Genomic DNA, 20,849 nt, shown 5'->3' with positions numbered 1-20,849 from the left:
GGTTGGTGTCAATAATGGTAATGGGCTTTGAATGGCTGCTAGGCCCAAAAAATGAGTTTGACCTTTGACCATTTGGGTCATAGAATGTCTCTGCCAGCAAAGACAGCGTCGTGTTGTGCTCGTGTTTATTTACTGTTTTTCAACGATTCTGTGTCTCTTCTCTGTCGCCATGGATCGTCTCTCCTCATACTCTCAGAGAGGTCTTTTAGGATCAGGCTCACGCAAGGGCTTGTTCTTGAAGTCGAAACCTACATGGCTGGCTCTCTTGTCCTCTTATTTCATTCTCTTCTACTTATACTCAATCTCCAACTTCTTCATCCCTCTCCTCCACACAGCCCCGGCTGATTTATTCTTGGAATCGCCACCTTCTAAGACTCTCGACCCTCACCCTTCTCCGACGACCGTTCGTTTCATCCAAACCTTACACACAAATTCTTCTCAATCCTTGAAATCTTTTGCTTCCGAAGGGGCTGTCGGTGAAGCTTTAAGAAGTCAACGGGCCACCTCAATTGGTAAGTTTGTATGTATATTATTATCATTCGCTTGCTTCCATGCCAATCAGGTAGTTTCGTATCCGTTGCTGCGAGTCGCTAAATTTACAAGATGAATTAGCTTGGTAATTATTGCGTCTGGAGGTGAAAGAATTCGCGATCCATGTCGTTTTCATTCGTTTGTTTCACTTTGCTATGTTTCAAGTTTCTTGTTCCTAAGGTTATAACTTACTTATCATTAATATATATTATGATCATCGATCGGAGCTGTGCGCAGCATGCAATGCTTCATGGTCGGAACCCTGATATCTGACTTTTTTACATGATGTTGCGTATCATTTTGCGAAGCTTTAATTTGTTCGAATGCTTCCAGTCACAATTTATCTCACACACACACACACACACAGATTTTGTATCGTATATAAACGAGCAATACAACTGAAATGCATCTTCAAATTAAATACTACACGTGCAGTAATTACAAGATGCTATACAAGTTTTACTTGTTTTGTTTTCTTCTTTGTTCGGGACCTTCAAGAGAGAGAGAGAGAGAGTCTTGGCATAGGAGGACCAAAACTTTTAATATTTATTTTTTTAGTTAAACTTTTTATTCAGACTGAAAATTTACCAAATTGTGCAGTTAATTCCCAAGTGCTATTTAAGAGAATTAATATATGTGGAGATTTTATTTTTACAATTATGTAAAGTAGTGTTTAGATGGGTTTGAATTTGAAAGTTGAATTTAGAATCCCATAGTTTAAATTTATGTATTTAAGATTCTCGATTTGGGTAGTTTAAATAATAGAGGTTATTATCATTAGGTTGTGTAACAAGGGTACACATAAAAATTTAAAATAATAAAAGCTCAGAAAGAATTTTAAATTGTGAAAAAATTAAAATAAAATTTGAATTTCAAACGCAGACGAAGTTGAAACTCTTAGGTTGTGTCAACTTTTGCTAATTTGTTTCCCAGGGAATTTGGGATTCCGGAACCGTAGCCTAACATTTCTCTGTCCTCTGTTTTGGACTGCAGTCCACAGGTTGCCTTTCATATTCATGACTCATGAGCTCATTCAAATCACTTCTGACCATAATTAACTGTATGGAGATTCCATTGCAAAAAGTTAAATCATTTTGAATTCTAAAATGTCTTTTTTAAAAAAAAAAGTGTACTTTCAACTCATACCCTTTTTCTTTATTTTATTGCACAAAATTTAAAGTAAAGCCCGATGACATCTAATTATAGTGTACTAATTATTCCTTTTACTGCATTTAAATTGCATTTGGACAGAATTTGAGATGAATTCTGTGAGCAATGTGGTGTGAATTGTGATATCATAGAAGTTAAGTTACTATTGATATGAATTTCGTGTTATCAAAAGGTGAGAGGGAAATGGAGAAGAACAAGGACGTGTACCATGAGAGAGACGTGTTCGTGGAAAACTACAGAGAAATGAAAATGAGTTTAAAGATATACGTGTATCCTCACAGCAAGGACGATCCTTTCGCCAACGTGCTCTTGCCGGCGGATGAAGAACCCGGCGGCAACTACGCCAGTGAGAGCTACTTCAAGAAAGCTCTCATGAAAAGCCAATTCATCACAGAGGATCCAGCCAACGCCGATCTCTTCTTCATGCCTTTTTCCATCGCCAGCTTGAGGCACGACCGCCGAGTCGGCGTCGGAGGAATCCAAGACTTCGTCAGAGACTACATTCAGGAAATCAGTCATAAGTATCCCTACTGGAACCGCTCGGGCGGCTCCGATCACTTTTACGTCGCTTGTCATTCTGTGGGAAGATCCGCCATGGGAAAAGCTCCTCAAGTGAAGTTCAACGCGATACAGGTTGTGTGCTCTTCTAGTTATTTCTTAACTGGCTATGTTTCTCATAAGGACGCCTGTCTCCCGCAAATTTGGCCTCGAAAAGGAAATCCGCCCACCCTTGCGTCCTCGAACAGGTACGCATTCATAGATTTGTTGAAAAGAGAGCAACATGATCCGTTGATATGGCTATGATTTTGCCTCGACAGATTTATCAGAATTGAAAGTTGAAATCAAGACAAGTTATTATTTGCTGTGTCAGGAAAAAGCTAGCCTTCTTCGCCGGAGGAATGAATTCCCGTGAACGTAAAGAGCTGGTGAGAAGATGGGGAAACGACTCAGAAATATTTGCGCATGCTGGGCGACTCAGAACACCTTATGCTGATGAATTATTAGGAAGCAAATTCTGCCTGCATGCTAAAGGCTATGAAGTGAACACGGCTCGTATTGGAGATTCGTTATATTATGGTTGTGTTCCTGTGGTTGTTGCTGACTACTATGACCTCCCATTTGCAGACGTGCTCAACTGGAACAGCTTCTCTGTCGTTGTGAACGCCATTGACATACCCCGGCTAAAGAAGGTGCTCAAAGATATCAATCCTGAGGGTACCTCAAGCTACACAGCAATGTGTTGAAGGTGAGGAAACACTTCAAATGGCATTCATCTCCAGTCGATTTTGATGCTTTCTACATGGTTATGTACGAATTATGGCTTCGACGAAGTTCCATCAGATTTTCATTGCTGTAAACAATATGAATTTTATTGGTTTGCTCCGTACATTGTCTTTGTAGAGAGAAAACAGGGGAATCCGTCGATGTAGCTAATAATAAAAAACGAGGCTTCTTTCCTTTCTGAGAACACATATTTGAACAGACGGAATCTGTCAATGTATGAGTAAAGCATGCTCGGACAAAAAATAAAATAAAACAAAATAAAACATGCTTCTTTCCTGCAATATGAGACGCACAGGTTTACTAGGTATATGCATTGGGTATAATGCCATAACATCCCATAAATGTTTTAGAGAAAATTACTAATTTAATTTTTATAATTTTAACTTAAATGTAATTCAATATCTGTACTTTGATTTATTATGATTCGATTTTTATAATTTTAACTCAATTATAACTTAATTCTTGAATTTTAACTTTGTGCAACTTAATCTCTATAATTTCAAACATTTAAAATATTTGTTTTTATATTTTAAAAAATAAAATTATAAAATTAAAATTATTTTAAAATTTAGGATTAATATTTTAAATCACTAAAATTTTTAAAGATTAAAATTTTAAAATAATTTTAATATTTATAATTTTTTTAAAATAAGAGGACCAATATTTTAAATTACTAAAATATAAAGGTTAAATTACACCAGTTAAAGCTTAAAAATTAAATTACAATTGAATTAAAATTATAAAGATTGAGTTATAAATTAAAATTTAAAATTAAATTACAACTAAATTAAAATTAAAAGAATTAAATGATCATTTTTTTTTTCATATGCTACAAATGCAAGAACATGAAACGCAAAAAAGAGATAATCTAGCGGGAACCAAATGCCAATGAATAAATGAATTCATTCGTTGTCTCCGACATTGTACAACTCAATTGTTGTTAACACGCTTGGCCAATATCCATGAACAGAAAAGAACAAGGGCAGAGTTTGAATTGAAACACGCAAAATAAGAATAATCAATAAAAAAAAAATCAGCTTGTGTCAACACAAGCGCGGACTATTTACATTGCCAATGGGTCACTAAGCACCCTTCTTGTTAACCCATGGTCTGATGACGGCAACGACAATGATTATGACAACAATAAGGAGTATAATGATTGCAATGCACATCCATTTCCTTGAATTCTTCTGAGGCTCTTGGCTTTCTGGAGGGCAGTATTGCCTTGCTGCACGTGATCTACTGCAGTTGAGACCTAAATGCAAGGAGCAATGACGAGACCAATCAACAAACAGAATAACAAATCAAATAGGATCAACATTAGCATTCCTTGTGATTCCCCCCACCCCCCCCCCCCCGGGGATAAAATTCTGTTCAATGAGTGCCTTGTAGCCAAGGGAGTGCAAAAAATACCTGTGTTTCTATATTATCCAGCATATCCCCCTGTGCATCAACCAGCACTGCTATGTCCATGAATATCTGCAGAGACATGAAATCTTTTAATATCATCGACCAGACTCCATCCCTCTTATCTTTTGTATGAGAGTGTGCTCATGATAAATTTAAAGCAAACTTTTTTTTTTAAAATCCCACCCAAAAAAAAAAAAATATTCTTCAATTACATATCTGCCTTGTGTCTTGAAAAGAGTTTTGATATATTTTACGGCTATCTAGATAATATAGGTCGATAGATAAAGCTTTGTTTACTAAAACAGAGTGTAAATAAATAAACAAGGTACATACACGCAACATTCCAAACTGCTAAAAAACAGACTAATCTGTTAGTATATATACTAGTTTGATCGATCAAAATGGACTGATTAAATACCTGTTGTAATTCAAGAAGTTTCCTCTCAACATCTCTAACCGCTTCATGCCGTTCTTGGATTTCTGCCAGGGTATCTACTATCTACAAGGATAAATAAAACGCATGAAACAAAGGAAAATACTTAAATTTCAGAACATTAGATATTGCTTCCCAAGGAATGTCCACAACATATTTCATCCAGCCCCAGGACTAACATGGAGAGAGGGGAAGTGTAGAAGGGAATGTTAACATTCAAACTGGGAAGATTTAGGGATCTTGAATAGGGACTTGAGGAGGGAGTAAAGGTAAAGGCCACACATAAGAGAAGAGACAAACCTGGCCTCTTCCTTGTTCCTGAATAGCCTTCTGGAAAATTTGCTCACTGTCTCCTGTCTCAATTAATCTATCAATTGTCTGTACGATGTTAAATAATTATAAGAATAACTTCAAAAAGACATTTTTTTCGAGTAAAGCAAAAACTTAGAATATAAAAAATACCTCCTCATCAGCTCTCGTGCCAGTCACTGACAATTACAGGACAACAAGGGAAAAACTATATCAGGGAAAATTGAGGCCTTCAAATTGCAGATAGTTAAAATCAACAAGTAACGAGTAGAAATCCAAACCTGTAAAGACCCTTCTCTCAACAACTTCACGATATTCTCGATGGATGGCTTCCCGCAGGACCTGCAAAGATTTTTGAAACAAATTAGATTGAAGAACTGATTTTTCAAAAAAAAAAAAAAAACTACCAAAAATTTTAAGTCAGTCTACCTGAAATTCAGCCATCTTGTCCTTCAGCTTCTTTCTCAAGGAACTGCAATACCAAGACAAGTCAGGCACGGATGAAATTTGAAAAAGACCATTAAGTAATGAAACTCAGAAGTGTAGTAGACTAATAGTTTATAGTTGCGAAAGAAGAGTCCTTGGTTTTGACTTACACTGTCCAACGAAGGTACTTTTTTCATTTTTCAACTCTGGATCAACCGGTTCGGTCTTTAATTTCTCTATTCCTTTCAGGTTGCTATAATTATCATATTATTAATCTGGTTTCTCGTTCATTAATTGGGATGATAACAGATTGTTGTGTCAAAAATCATGACATTAAAAAAAAAAAAGCAATGCCCTCCAATTTGACATGGAAAAACAGCCAGAAAGTCACTGGTAAGATTTACAGTAAAAAAGTTAGTTATAACATAATTTTATCTTTTATTTTGCTTACATTTTTAAAACCTCTTTTAAACTCTCATGCAGCCATACTGATAGACATATCACTCAAGCATCAATATATAAATGCTTGATTGAAAATTTGCATTTAAATTGAGATGACAGTGTCCTTCCTTACTCTAGATTTACTCTCTCCAAACATTCTTTATTTTCTTAGATACATATTCAGATATAAAATTCATATTGTTTTTTTTTTGGCCAAAATATAATGCATATTGTTAAACAAACATCATGCAAAATCCCAAAACGGTTGCCTTAAAGATGGAATATTGATTTCCAATAATCTTTTGTAATGATGATCTTAAGTAAAGCTTTCTCTCTATAGGGTATGATTAAGCAGTGAAGGAACTTGTGCTGTAAATAGTTGAAGAATCATGTAAGATCAGTGCACTGTAAAAGCTGTATACTATACTATAGACACAATGCAATCCCCAAATCAACTTAGTTTTCTAAGGCATGAGACAATAAAAATGAAAAATTTAAATTTGGATCATTAATTACGTGGTTGTTGCTGTTCTTGACCGATCAACTCCTGATCCTTTTCCACAACCAGGCTTCTGCCTATTTGCCAAATTCTGCAATACATAATGAGCTAAGAAAGGAGGCAAGGAAGTTCATAGCTAGAATCAAGGTATCAAACATAGCACAGAAAGATATAGTATAGATCTCACTTCTCACCTCTTTGTCAAGTTCTTCAATTTTCGTCTTGATATGATGGGCAATTTTTTTAACCTCATCAACGTCTTTCTCCATTCTCTGCTTAATAGCTGCAGAGGAGTATCGGATCAAAAAAAAATTACTAAGTGCATATAAGTAATTAATAAGTCTATACTATGAACTTTATTTGATCACACAATATCACCGATTTGAAGTCTATTTCTTTATCAAGTAAACTGTTCTCTTTTGTTTTCTGTTTATTACTTTATAACTAGGATTCCTAGTAGCAATTTCCTATGAGAGCCACAAAGGAGTGTTAGTTTGCATATCCACACACATATCACACCATATTATATGAATGATTAATTTTAATCATCGAGCTGCAGAATTGCAGATACTATGGCACATACAAGAAAGAGGCTAGGACTCATCAATTCCTCTTTTACTATTCTAGATTGATTGTATAGAACAGGTCATTGAGGCAGTTTTAACCAGGAGGTGAGAATAAACGAAATGGAGAAAGGACTTTGTGGTGTTGGAAAATACAGAATATATAGGCAACATTGCAGATAAAAATGCAACTCAATCATTCAATTGTCAAGCCAATGCAGAGCAGAAGATTTAAAACAATGTAAACAGGTTGGACTAACTTTTCATGGCAGGAGCCTTGGTTACAGCTTTGGACTCCTCGTGCGCATCCTACATAAAAGTTTAACTCCAAAATTATCAGAGCGCTTGTTTAATCTTTAGTTAAGAATATAGACAGTCAACTGAAATAGAATACTTAGTCATGAAATTACCAAGAAACATCTCAAGTTTTTTTCTTATGCTTTGGAAGACAGAAAAAGAAAATCCAAATGGTGTCATTTCAATATTCTCTTTCCCTCTCTTGCCCAAGCAAACTGCAAATAAACTGTTCATTCTAACAGGTTCGTTCATGTGTTGTAAAAACTAAAGTACTAGAAAAGCTCTAGACAATTGCAATTCTAGGCTTCCCACAAGTGTTCATTATGACCAATTTTAGTATCACAACCATTTCTTCAGACTGATTGACCATGGACAACCTTGTTCACCCAGTCAATGCATATTACACTCAAATAAATGCCAAGTGCAAGAAATTGAAGCAACTATACCTGGAGCTTTTTTAGAAGCTTATCCAGCTTTGCATATTGCTTATCAAGCTCCTGAACCTGGAAACCAATTCACAGTAACATTCAAATGGAGACATGCAAAATGAATTACCATTTTTTTTTCAGAGAAACATGAATTTTATATTAATAAAATGTACAAGGTTAATTAGTTGGCCAAAAAAATGCATGAGATTAATTAATTAAAAAGAAGAATCAAAAGAATTAAGATGAGATGATGGAATAGATTGTGCCAATTAGAGACTAATATATATTTAGTAAATTTATGAACACCTTTTTGAAGAAGTTATCCAAGCCCGTATCTACTGAATTCATTGCATTTGCCCCAAGCTCAATATCTCCACCACCATTACCTTGTTCACGAGGGATCTCAAATGAATCCTACAAGCAGATCCAATAATCAGCATACATGGCTCACATGTAAGCCACAGAACTGGAGAATGGCCACACTAGAATATGAGGTGCCCATTCTTATTGCTTCTGTTATCTGCACGTCTTAAGTAAATTGTCAAAAACTAAAATACTGCAATAAGCCATATCACTGGAGCGGCCATTTATCTAGCAAAAATGTAAAATTTAGAGCACCAAGAACCATTTTGTCTCAAGAACTTTGTAGTTATTTCACATCAACATATCTTCGGCACATGCCATGAAGGTTCCCAACCCTAACCCAGAGGATGGATGTTGTTACTTGACCGGCCATCAGGAGAAGCAAATATTTTTTTGGTGCAAATGTATTCAGTTTTTCCTCCTCCATAATTCAGTTTACATATTTCAGCAATGCATCTGATTGATTTCAATACTGGATATTGGGGGAAAAAAAAGAGAGATCAATATGCAGTTTCCCTATCTGATGAACTTTCTACATGCCAAAAATTTTATCCTGGTTCAATATCATCAGCAGGGTTCCAAAAAAGCTGTTTTATTATCAACTCCCCCAACTCTCGTAGTTCCACAAAGAGAAGTGCCTATTGTTTGTTAGTTCCACCAATTTAAGTGTAAAATGTGGCTCATACATGGTTTAACGGGTTGAATGAAGATGCCAACATGGAAAATATTTGAGAACACAGGTCCAAATCAAAGAGGAAGACCAATCTTGAACTACATCATAGTGACTAACCGTTTTTAACTTGTGATCGTCATTCAGCCTATAAAGCCACGCTAGATACTTCAGATAATGGAGTTAACATAGATAGGAAAAGGATGGTATTGAACCTTTTTAAACTGTGATGGATAAATTAAACCAAAATAAATTTCTGGAACTAAATCAACATATGAGTAAAAATTTAAGGGGCTAGAAGTGTGCTTTTGTCAAATATGACATTTTCTTTAATTTATGTCTAAATCTAACATTATTTTCCTTTGTGATATGTTTGAGGAGAGGAAAATGAATGAGAAGGAAGGTAAGAAAAAATGTTTAATTTAAATCTGAATATTAAAATATGAAAATTAATTCCTTCCCTTCCTCCCCACTCTCCTCCATCTCCTAACATACCCAAACGCAAAGGCATCCCTATGAATACATCTGCAACATGACTTGGAATATATCTGCAGCCCCGCTCTCGGGTACAGCCACCATTTGAAACCAATGTAACTCTTTGGGGAAAAAAATGCAATCCCAACAATGAATTTTCCTCCTTTCTAAGACTTTTGTTCTTCTACATGGCCACATTTACAAATTTCTTCCTCTCTGAACTTGAAACTATACATAGTTGCGAAGCAGGAGCATATTATCTAAAATCCAGATCAAATTTCATTATCCAGGTAATCTTTTATTTCGGAGGAGCATATTAGAATGTCGTAGTCGTATACCGAATCAAGTCAGTTGCAAGATCGGTAGTTCAGTCCAAGTAACGAAACTCCAATAGCCAAAATCTGATAAACAAGGTAGAAAAGACCTCTGACTTGGTAGATCGACTTGGGAAAAGTATTTGAAGTCCATCACAGTTAGCCAATAGCTGCGTATTTCCGCAGGGGACATATGAACACCAAAATATTCAGAATTCGCAATCTCCAAGTCCCTTCATTTTCCAACCCTTTCTCCGGAAGAAAGCGGAAAAACTAAAGCAGAAGGTGAACTAAAACTCACATTCAGATTACCCAGCGCGCAACCAACAAGAAATTAAATACACCGCTGTACAGCCAATATTGGATCGGTACAAGACCAGAACAGGAACATCCAAATACGTCCCAACAAACAAGAAGACTCCGTAAATCAACAATGACGAAACAAGAAAGCAACTTAAAGAATAATAATTTACCGTCAGAAGATCGTTCATTGTGGGAGGGAGCTAAAAAATTTCGAAGTTGAAACGTTATCAAAGGTGAGGAAGTAGTGGTCGGTAGCTGACCAGGGAAAGGGCCTGGTGATCAAGATACCAGACCTTAGAATCTGCAGAGGGAAAGAGTAAAGTAAAGGAAGGAACGTGGTTTTGGATTTCTTTATTAGTATCAATCTGATGAGTTGGCTGCTTGGTGTGGAAGTGGAACCACCCCAAGACAGATAGACAACACGGAATGGTGACAGCTTGAAAGCAATTTTCTTCTCTCCAAAAACGTTGAAAAAGGAAATAAACATCTTTTTTTTATAAATTTAATCGGATCTTAATAAATAATCAATCTATAGCTGCGGTATAAGTCTCCGCTTTTCAGTAGTTTGACTTGTAATTTTCTTCGTAACTGGTTGTGATTATAATTTTAATTCATTAAATTTGGAGAAGATTTAGCGTTCTTAAATCAAGAGAATTTTTTGTCCAAAAAAAAAATCAAGAGAATTTAATGCAGTGTTATTTAATCAAAATCGATTGCTAACTGAATTGACTTGTTATCTGACGTCAGTCTTGGCTTAAAGTTCAAATGCGTGAGAATTTTTTAACTGGATAAAAATTGATTCTTTGTTTAAACTAATTATTTTGTACAGTCAATTTTTCACCTTGGACAATCTCTTCTATTTATTTAGCTGTTCAGGTTGGTTTAATATGCTGATTAGCTGGTGAAAACAACTCTGGGCATGACTTATAAAAAAATCATTGAGAGGGGTATCTCCCTGGGTATTAAAAAAAAAAAAAAAAACCAAAGAGAACTCATGTAGGTTATCAGACTAGGGACTTTTCTCTAATTACTACTCAAAGGCAGACTTCTGACCGACCCTGAACGAGCACGGGGAAAGATTACTGATGATATGCAATGTTCTCGGTGTAAGGGTCCTGTGATGATATTTACTCTGATTTCAATTTACAAGATACATTCTAAGGAGTTTATTTAATCTGCTTTATAAATTATGATGCTATTTTTTAAATAATATTTAAAAAATATTTTTAAAATTATTAAAAAAATAATATGATATTATTTTTAAAATTTATTATATAGAGACATGTTTAAAATTCTACACACTTTTATTTTTTATATTTTTTTATTAATATTGATAAGATTGATAGAAATGATTTATAAAAAAATTAAAAAAATATTAACAAGGGTGAAGACAAGAGACCAATAGAGGCCACGCCCTCTAACTTTTCAGATTTTTCTTAGTAAAATTCAAAGGTTATGTATTTCATCCCTCCAAGCTAAAACATTATAGAAATTTTAAAATATTAAATAAAATTCTCATTTTAAGTAACAGTCCTTTACGCATGTGTACATTTTACTAGCATAAAGATTATATTGTCATAAAATCTATTTATTTTTAATAAAATAATATTATAGCTTCTCTCAAAACATTAATGTCAAATCATTTAATTTTGCTTTTACTTTATATTTAATAAAAAAATTATGACAATTATTATAAATAGTATTTACTATGATATACTTATCTTTGATTGACATAAAGAATTTGTGATAATTGAACATCATTACCTTGTTGATATATTTATTCATTATAATTATCAATTGAAAGAATTAAATAATAAATTTAGTGATCAAGTAATATAGTTTTTTAGATTAAACATAATTTTAAATTTTAATGATACATTTAAATTATTCAATACTTACGGAAAAAATGAAATGTACGTCAATTTAATAATAATATATATTGAAAAGAAAATTTTTAAAATTTTTATCATAAATATAATAATTAATTATTCTTATATTATAAAAAATTGATAAAAAAAACTTAAATATAAAAGCATATATTTTTATAACATATATACACATTGAGATATTTATAGTATATTAACTATATATATGAATTTAATTTGTTTTCAATAACATATATACTTTATTATTTTGACTTTCCTAATAAAATCTTCTGACTGCGTGCCAGTTAATCATGCCTTTAAGCACTGCTCATTTGCAGCCTCGGTGTTGAAGAAGATTCTCCCAGCTGACATGTACGCTGAATTTTGCAAGGATTCCATTCAATCACGGCTGTGCGGCATCCTTCAATCCAGACGAATGGACATTTCTTGGGAAGTGAAAATCAGCATTCTATGCTGAAAATTATGAAAAGCACGTAACCATAATTTTTGCTGGCGAACAATATTTTTGTGGATACTTTTCTTATACATATTAGGATTATAATTGATCATACCCTTAAAGTCTTTTCAATTTTTAAGGGTGTATTTAGATTTTAATTAAAAAAATTAATTAAAAAAATTGATTGTTAAAATATAATGGTGTTTGAATAAATTTTTATAATTAATTATGATATTGATTTTTTAAAATAGAATAAATTTTAACTTATTCTAAATAAAGTTTTGAAAACTAAATAGAATTTAAAGAAATTAGGGTGTTTGGATAAAAGTTTTTAAAATTATAATTGTAAACTTAAAATTAATTTTAAAAAAGTATTTAAATAAGCTCTAAGTTTTCAAGTAATTGGCTTTTTTTCATTTTATTCCTGTCCAGATTTAATTAATGAATTTTTCCTTTCCACTCAAAAAACTCCTTTTTCTCTGTTCCAGGGCTTTGTCTTCACTTATATTAAAAAAATAAAATGAAAGCAAATCACCTGAGCTGGCAAGAAAGAAGGGGGGGGGGGGACATGTCACCAGCATTCACGGAGGTCTACTGCCATATCTTGCCAACAAACTTCCGCCTATCGCGTCACAACTTCAAGAATTTCTTTTGACAATTCCTCACTGGCCAGCTTTGTAATTCTTCATGTTGTAGTCATCACTCTTCCTTTCATTCGTTCTGCGTGTTTTTTTTTTTTTTTCCTTTTTACAGCCAAACTTGAGTCCGACCCGAACAGACACAATTCCCAAAAAAACTTGAATTGTCAAGGTTTGTCTTAGTTCTTTCGAGTTTTAATTGTTAAAATATCCAAATTTTATTTTTAAAAATAATTTTAATTAATTATTTTATTTTATAAAAATGTAAAATATATTTTTTGATACTTATATAAAACTTAAAAAAATATATGAATCTTAAAATCTGAAAACTAATATTAAAATATAATTTAAATATTATTTTGAAATATTTTATAAATAAAAAATAATAAAAATTTGACAATAAAATATTTTAAATTTTTTTAAAAATATCTATAGTAATGCACTTGAATATGTAATATTTTAATATAAAATGATCTAAAATTAAAACAAAAATTAATATTTATTTTATTTTATTTATTTTTTAAAAAATATAATTTATTTATTTAGATATTTTGATCAAATTTGAATCGGGTTGGGCATGGCCCGAGTTATATGCTGAGGAGCTCCTCCGTTTCTAGAATTCTCTCTCTCTATTTTTTTTTTATTTTTTGGCTTGATGTTTCTAGAATTCTAGTGACATCATTTTCGTGACAAAATTATCTCCTTTGATTAACAAACCAATAACAAAGCATTGTCACTCCATTGTCAAGGCGTGGAGTGTGGACTTTAGCAAAACTACAAAATATCTGATTTACCCCTGTTTTATTTTCAAACCCCCAATTTTTCCATCAGTTTATTTTCCAGTTTTTTATGCGAAGGAAAGTTTGGTCATTTAAATTTATCTTTATTGAAATATTAAAACATTTCTATCTTGAATTCTTGATCCTATCTATAATATACTCCCTCTGTTTTTATATGCATATAAAAAACTGTATTATATAGTTTAAGAAAGTTGATTAATCATAATAATTATGTTTAAAATAAAAAAACTATACTAAAATATTTTATATTAATCAACACAAGTATACGTTAATTATTTTTCATTAAGGTAAATTGTGAGGAGTGATTTAAAAATTTTATAATAAATGCTTATTAAAATAAATAACTTTACTTCTATAAAAAAAGTAAAAAATAGTAATAATTTTTCTTATAAATAGAAACTAGAAAGAGTACCAAATAAAGTTATATTATTATATTCCCAACATTTTTCCTTCACATTCATATTCCTGTTTCTTTGTACTGATTCATTCTGATATGAGTACTAAATACTAGTATGCCATAAAAAATAATGGGAAGATGGCCACAAAAAAAATTTCCTTAAAATATGCAAATGACAATAGAATTTTGCAAAATATGATAACTCCTTTGAAATTCCTTTGAACTTTTTAGCATTAATGTCTTTTTGTGAAATGATCATAATACCCCCACTTTAAAAAAATTAATAATTATCATAAGTAAAACTTATTTTTTACTATATTATTTTAGTCATTGTTAGAATAAAAGTAATTATTACTTAAATTAAAAAATAAATATCTATTTTTTTATTTTAAATAAGGGGTATTATAGTCATTTCACAAATGGCATCAATGTTAGGAACGCTTCAAGAAACTTAAAATCAATGTAAATTAGTTAGAATAATAAACCTGTCTTAAAAATAAATCACTTTTCTAACTTGTCCTTGAATTTTAAAAAAGAGTTATTTGGAATAAGGAAAGGGTTTTTTGGAAAATTAAAATAATGCATTTCTTTTTAGAATTTCTTAGATGGTAGTTTTGAAATTGTACATCAAATGATACAAAAAAAAAGGCAAAGTAACTTATATAAAAGATTAAGAAAACTTTTTAGAATATAACTGATAATTAAAACTAAAGAGAGTAATACTAAAACGTGCATGAATATTTTTAAAAATTTATAATTTTATTTTAAAAGAGTAATTTTGTAAAGTGTTATTATTATACTTTATTGACATGCTTAATTTTAGTTGAAATTGTTTTATAATTTAAGATGAGTGGAATAACAAACTAGGTATGTATTAGTAATGTACCAACATAAGACTATCATTTAAAGTACTGAAAGTCTGACTCATTATTAGACCAATCAAAACAGTGGGTGCTAAAATAGCAACACCACACTACTACTAATATGTCAAGTGAAATAAATTAAATAAGATTGGAGCTTAATGCTTGAATAGAGCCGTGGAATTAGATGTAAACTGTGAAATTAAAAAAAATACACAACTTTATTTCTAAAAGAATATTCTTGTAACTTAAATAGTATCCCATATTAATTCTAAGATTGATAAATTTTGTATTCAAGTTATAATTGTCAATTACACATCCCTTAATCTTTCATCCAAAATTTATTTTTTATAATCTTTTATAATAAATTTTAACAGTATTAAAAAAATGATTGGCCAAAAAACAATTATTTTTATTTTAGGGTATGCAACCATCTAATTGAGCATGTAAAACATGTCTCTGCTCACCACACTCCCAAATTGGGCCCACTTGATAGGGATATGAATTAATTTGAAATGAATTGGGCGGATAATGAATTTAATGTATTCAGATACCGGGTGCGGGGGAAGAAAAAAGAGAAATGCCACCCACCACGCTCACGACGCGTAAATCCCGATCGAACAGTCACAGCGCAGCAAGACTGCACTCCTTAGGAATTACACTCAACACGTCAAATCAAAGTTCTATAAATTCCACAAAACCGCAACACCGACTCATCCATCCTGGAAATCTACCAGATTCCTGATTCTTTGCTTCTCTCCAGCTGCTCTTCATTTCTTTGCATCCGATTATCCAGAGCCTGCCATCAGCACCGGTACCTTTTCTATCTTTCCCTTCAGATTTTTCATTTGATTTAACTGTGATCTGATCTTTTGGCTTTTTATAACTTTGATTGCCTGATCGCGTTTTCCATCCTTTGATCCGTGTCTCCATGTCTAAAATTGAATTCGATAGCTCGGAAATGTTTTGGTCGAATCCAAATTTACGCATTCATTTTCTTTTGATGCATCTTATCAAGCTGAATCGGTTCGGAAATTAGTTGTCAGTCCACTGAGGCTGAGTCGCGTTTCGACCCAAAAGAAAAAGTTATTTAATTAGGATTTTATGCTGGGAGTTCTTCTTGCCGTTTTGATTTGTAGTCGAAACCTTTATTCTGCTTTGTTTGATTCAGTTATGGTCGGGGATGGATTTGGTCTAATACTAGCCATAAAACGATTCATTGGCTCATCCTAGAGTCGCAACTTAGTTTTGATCAACTGAAGCTAACTTCGAGAACTGACCATGTATATTTATTTTGTATGATTTGCGGCAGGGTGTATTCTGCACTTTTCTGTTCTGCAAAATGAGCGTCATGTTAAGCAAGTGCTCACTCTCTCTCTGTCTTTCCCGTCGCCCTTCAAATGCCTTTAAGTATAACAAAGATTTATTTGTCAAACTACAACTGATGTATCCAACGTTCATACCGATTACATATAATCCGTTTTCCTCTTAATTGTCTGAGCTTGAGCCAAAATCTCTGAAACTCAACGGACCGACAAATCCAAATGAGGCCAAATGGGCTGGTCAATGATTCACACTGCCTGCTCTTAGCCTAGTTAACATTATAGAAGAATTTGAATTGATCGATTACCATTTGTTCTTGCCTTGGCTTCTTATATAGCTTTTTAATCCTTCATTAACTTAGTATGCCATTTTTATCTAATTTGTTGCTTGTAGTTTTTTAGGCTCATCATGCAAAAATTAACGGTTTTGCTTCCTTACTGGCTCACATGTTTCAGGGACCTTCCAGATTCAACCGAAAAGGTATTTTACATCAGCATTGTAGATAATCTAGACATGGATGACAAAACTACAATACCTGTTGAAGCCAAGACCGAGGATAAAAGCCCAGGTGGGGCGGAGCAAGAGAAGAGTGAGATAAAACTTGAGGTGAAGAACAAACATAAGGATGGAGAGAAATTGAAGAAAAAAAATAAAGATAAAGAGGAGGAGGGGGAAGATGGTGGTGGTGGTGGTGAAGAGAAGAAAAAGAATAAGGACAAGAAGAAAAAAGAAAAGAAGGAAAAAGATGAAGAAATTGACGCGGAGAAAGATAAGGGTAGAGAAGACGAAGATGAGGATGGTGAAGAGATCAAGAAGGAGAAGAAGGAAAAGGAAAAGAAGGTCGAAGAAAAATACAGAGAGAAGGAGAAGGGAGAGGACAATAAATGTGACGATGGTATAGACAAGAAGAAAAAGAAGGATAAAGATAAGAATGACAAGGAGAAGAAAAAGGAAAAGAAGGACAAGGATGAAGAAACAGACAGGATAGAGGAGAAGGGAAAAGATAATGAAGGCGAGGATAAGGGAGCCATTAAGAAAAAGAAGAGTGAGGATAAGAAGAAAGAGGAGAAGAAACACAAGGATGAAAAGTTCGAGAAAGACGAGGGAAAAAATGAAGGTGAGGATGATGAAGAGAAGAAGAAGAAGAAGAAGAAGGACAAGGATAAGGAGAGAAAGAAAAAGAAGGATGTGGATTTTGAGAAGGACGAAGGAGAAAATGATGGTGGGGAGGATGGTGAGGAGGAGGAGGAGGAGGAGAAGGACAAGGATAAGAAGAAAAAGGAGAAGAAGGATGAGGGCGAAGAGGATGAGAAGGAGGGCAAGAAAAAGGCCAAGAAGGAGAAGAAACCAGAAGATAAAGAGGATAAACAGGATAGCAAGGGTGATTATGCAGCGAGGGAGATTCAAGTGAAAGAAACTGTGAAGGAAGGTGAAGAGGAGGAGGAGGAGGGGGAAGATGGAGAAAAAGATGATGGGAAGCAAGTCAAAAAGGAGGAGAAGAAAAAAGAAGACAAGGACAAATGCGGGAAGAAGAGAAAAGTGGGTGTGAAGGGTAAGATCAATGATGTCAACAAACTAAAGCAAAAGCTGGAAAAAATTAATGCCAAATTAGAAGCCCTCCTCCGAAAAAAGGCAGACATAGAAAGTCAGATAAATGGAGCAGAAAATGAGGATCATGTAGCTGTTGAGAAGGTGAAGGACGCAGAACAGTAGCTGCTCAGAATATACTTGTACAGTATTACTACCTTGCATCATGCTAAGTAAATATTAAATAACGACCCCCCCCCCCCTTTCTTCCTCTCCTCCTTTTTTTGTAAAAGTAAACAATGAGCCTTTGTATGCGAATGACACAACTCTGCGTGCATGTTCCAGGGTTTCTGTTTGTGTGATTTCATTCTCCGTCTTCCGTGCAGTGCTCGTGAGATGCTCATGAAATCTGTCCACATTTAAAATATTATTTTTAATTTTTGTTTTTATTTTATATTATAAAAAAATTTATAAATCTTGTTATCATCAATCTGATTTAAAATTAATTTGGAGCTTGTAATTCAATATCAAAATTTTTATAATTTTTATATATTAATTATTCATATACACTTTGCATGGTTTAAATTTAAAATTTTTAACTTATAATTTTTTTAAAAATGATAATTTTATATATTTTAATTTTTAATGTTATATTTTTCAAAGTAAAAATTTGTAAAAATAATAATAAAATTTTGATATTAAAATCAGACTGTATCAAGTACATTTAAATAGTCACTATATAAAATTATAAAAATTTTAATATTGACTTGCATCACTTAAAATTAGATCAATAATTAAAAAAATTAATAAATTGTTTTATAATTTTTTGTTATTTTTATGTTAAGAGATATAAAATAAAGGTATAAAATACTTTTTTTGTTTAAAAATATAAAGCATTTTTAATTGAATTTCACCCTTCAATAAAATAGTTACCTACTTTTAAACTAACCTTATCTTTTCATATTTATCCCTATTAAATATTTTATGATAAACATAAAGTCACTATCACTATTAATAGGGGTATTTTTGAAAAAAAAAAAATGATTACACCTTAAAAGATTAAAAATACATTACATTTTTTAATATCTAACTTTTTAAAAAATATTTTATATTTTTGAATTGAAAGAGTAATTTTTAAAGTTTGAACAATAAGTCCCATTTCATTCTCAGCATCCAATCCAACTCCACCTCTTGCTTTAGGGTTTTGCTTGCAGCGTTACCATATCGAGGATTTACCACATCTTCCGTTACAAAGCCAATAACTAGTTCACCATCACGTGGCATTAGATAGAGAGATCATCTTTCTTCTTATCTCTTTGTTCTTTGTATCGAACGTTCAAGTCACGGCATCTATAGTAGCATTGATAAAAATGAATGGAAATCCATTAGCCTAACAACTAATGGATCCCCCTATCTCACATCTATTTTTTATTGAAGACTTGTTTCTTTTAGCAGAATCTTCACTCAAACAAGCAAGGATTATATAACGGTGTCTTGCTAATTTCTGCAATGCATCAGGACAAAAGTCAACAATACTTAATCCAAGCTATTTTGTTCCAAGAATGTTAATATCAATAGAGTCATTCAAATTAGTGAAGAACGAGAATACCCTTGACTAGAAACCTTAGCAAATACTTAAGGATGCCTATTATTCATGATAGAGTTTCTAAATCACCTTCGCTCTTCTACTTGATAAAATTAACTCTCATTTTTTCCAATTGAAAGAGTCATTTTCTTAACACTGCTGGAAAGGTTGTTATTATCAAGTCTGTCCTTTCTTCTATTCCTAACTATACTATATAGACTATATTCCTTCTTGATAATATTCTAACTGAAATGGAATCTTACTCCCGTAATTTCCTTTTGGATTCAACAGACGAAACCAAAAAGCCCTATCTCTTACCTTGGGACTATATTACCAGGGATAAAAATCATGGAGACCTTGGCTTTAAAAATCTTAAAACTCAGAACAAGGCCTATATTATGAAGCTCTGTCAGGGAATCATAACGAAACCAAATAGTCTATGGGTTTGTGCTCTGCATGACAAATATAAATGCAATAACCCCACCATTCCCATGATTTGTAAATCTAACTCTTGTTCTTATATATGGTCCAGTATTTACAAAGTTTGGGATCAATTTATATCTCATGTAGGCTGGAAGGTAGGGAAGGGGAATTAAATATCTTTCTGGTATGACAAATGGTATCTCCTACCTGAGCCTTTGGTTAATTATGCTTCCCCTAATGCTAACTCCATTCTTCATGTGATTTTTGTACTGCTACAAATAGCTGAAAGGTGGGACAGTTACGCATATATATTCACCACAACATCATTAAACAAATCACCATTGTTCAACCTCCTAATCCTAATGCTGATGATGATGTTTTATGTTGGAGGCCCTCCAATGACGGCAATTTGACCATTAAATTTGCTAACAAGACCATTAATAATCATTGTGACACTTCTAGATCTAAAATTTAGTTCGTGATTTGGAAGTGGCCAACACATGAAAAGATTAAATGTTTCTTTTGAGAAGTAGCTTAGAATCGTCTTCAATATAAATTCACCTATTTTAATAGTGACAGTCCCTGCCTTAGGACTTGCCCCTTTAGTTGTAACACATTAGACTCAACTGTTCATATCCTTAGAGATTGTGAGAAATCAATAGAGGTTTGGAGAAATTTAATTAAACAATTTAAACTTAACACTTTCTTCTCTCTCCCTTTTTCATGAATGGATACTTTGAAATGTAAAGAATGATGCGGGCAAACCTTGTGCTAGAAAGATCTCCTGGCAAATACTTTTCTCTTATGTGTGCTAGAACATATGGAAAGAAAGATGTAAAATCATATATTTTGAGGAAGATACTCCTAACAAAGACATTGTATTCATTAGCATCCAGGATATTCTCAGTGATCAACTCCTCCAATCAAAAATCAACTTCTTAACTCAACAGAGCAATAGATCTAAAGCAAAGTGGTTATCTCCTGAAGACGAATAGGTCAGACCTGACATAGATGGCTCACCAATAATCAAGGTGTAACTTCATGCGGTGACCTAATTCA

The 20,849-nt window shown here is 32.9% G+C and overlaps 3 protein-coding genes across 3 annotated transcripts; 2 read left to right on the top strand and 1 right to left on the bottom strand.

The window, feature by feature from the left end:
- The first annotated feature begins 132 nt into the window (after positions 1–132).
- On the top strand, positions 133–3,171 carry LOC129307993 (probable glycosyltransferase At5g03795). The gene is made up of 3 exons (XM_054948950.1): positions 133–512; positions 1,874–2,447; positions 2,573–3,171. The coding sequence occupies exons 1-3, from the start codon at positions 170–172 to the stop codon at positions 2,943–2,945; spliced, it is 1,290 nt and encodes a 429-aa protein (XP_054804925.1). The 5' UTR covers positions 133–169; the 3' UTR covers positions 2,946–3,171.
- Positions 3,172–3,854: 683 nt separating this feature from the next.
- On the bottom strand, positions 3,855–10,277 carry LOC129286259 (syntaxin-132-like). The gene is given in 14 exon segments (XM_054922259.1): positions 3,855–4,180; positions 4,183–4,240; positions 4,399–4,464; positions 4,814–4,894; positions 5,129–5,206; positions 5,291–5,316; positions 5,419–5,479; positions 5,567–5,609; positions 6,521–6,594; positions 6,698–6,786; positions 7,327–7,375; positions 7,810–7,866; positions 8,098–8,205; positions 10,086–10,277. Coding segments are annotated over 14 exon segments (921 nt in total). The 5' UTR covers positions 10,104–10,277; the 3' UTR covers positions 3,855–4,067.
- Positions 10,278–15,519: 5,242 nt separating this feature from the next.
- LOC129294587 (uncharacterized) lies at positions 15,520–18,131 on the top strand. The gene is made up of 2 exons (XM_054933007.1): positions 15,520–15,746; positions 16,711–18,131. Exon 2 carries the CDS (start codon positions 16,769–16,771, stop codon positions 17,966–17,968), a length of 1,200 nt encoding a protein of 399 aa, XP_054788982.1. The 5' UTR covers positions 15,520–15,746; positions 16,711–16,768; the 3' UTR covers positions 17,969–18,131.
- The last annotated feature ends 2,718 nt before the right edge of the window (positions 18,132–20,849 follow it).

This window comes from Prosopis cineraria, unplaced genomic scaffold (genome assembly GCF_029017545.1).
Source record: "Prosopis cineraria cultivar Desert tree isolate PC_DT_omini unplaced genomic scaffold, ASM2901754v1 PC1, whole genome shotgun sequence".
Lineage (NCBI taxonomy): Eukaryota > Viridiplantae > Streptophyta > Magnoliopsida > Fabales > Fabaceae > Prosopis > Prosopis cineraria.
Note: the sequence above shows the minus strand (reverse complement) of the source record. Positions and strands in the feature narration are given on the sequence as shown.

Excerpts from the sequence above, each read along its gene's own strand:
- LOC129307993 (XM_054948950.1), top strand. The coding sequence starts at position 170 with ATGGATCGTCTCTCCTCATACTCTCAGAGAGGTCTTTTAGGATCAGGC. Across the intron at positions 513-1,873 it reads TCAACGGGCCACCTCAATTG|GTGAGAGGGAAATGGAGAAG; the intron begins GTAAGTTTGTAT and ends TGTTATCAAAAG. Across the intron at positions 2,448-2,572 it reads ACCCTTGCGTCCTCGAACAG|GAAAAAGCTAGCCTTCTTCG; the intron begins GTACGCATTCAT and ends TTGCTGTGTCAG.
- LOC129294587 (XM_054933007.1), top strand. The coding sequence starts at position 16,769 with ATGGATGACAAAACTACAATACCTGTTGAAGCCAAGACCGAGGATAAA.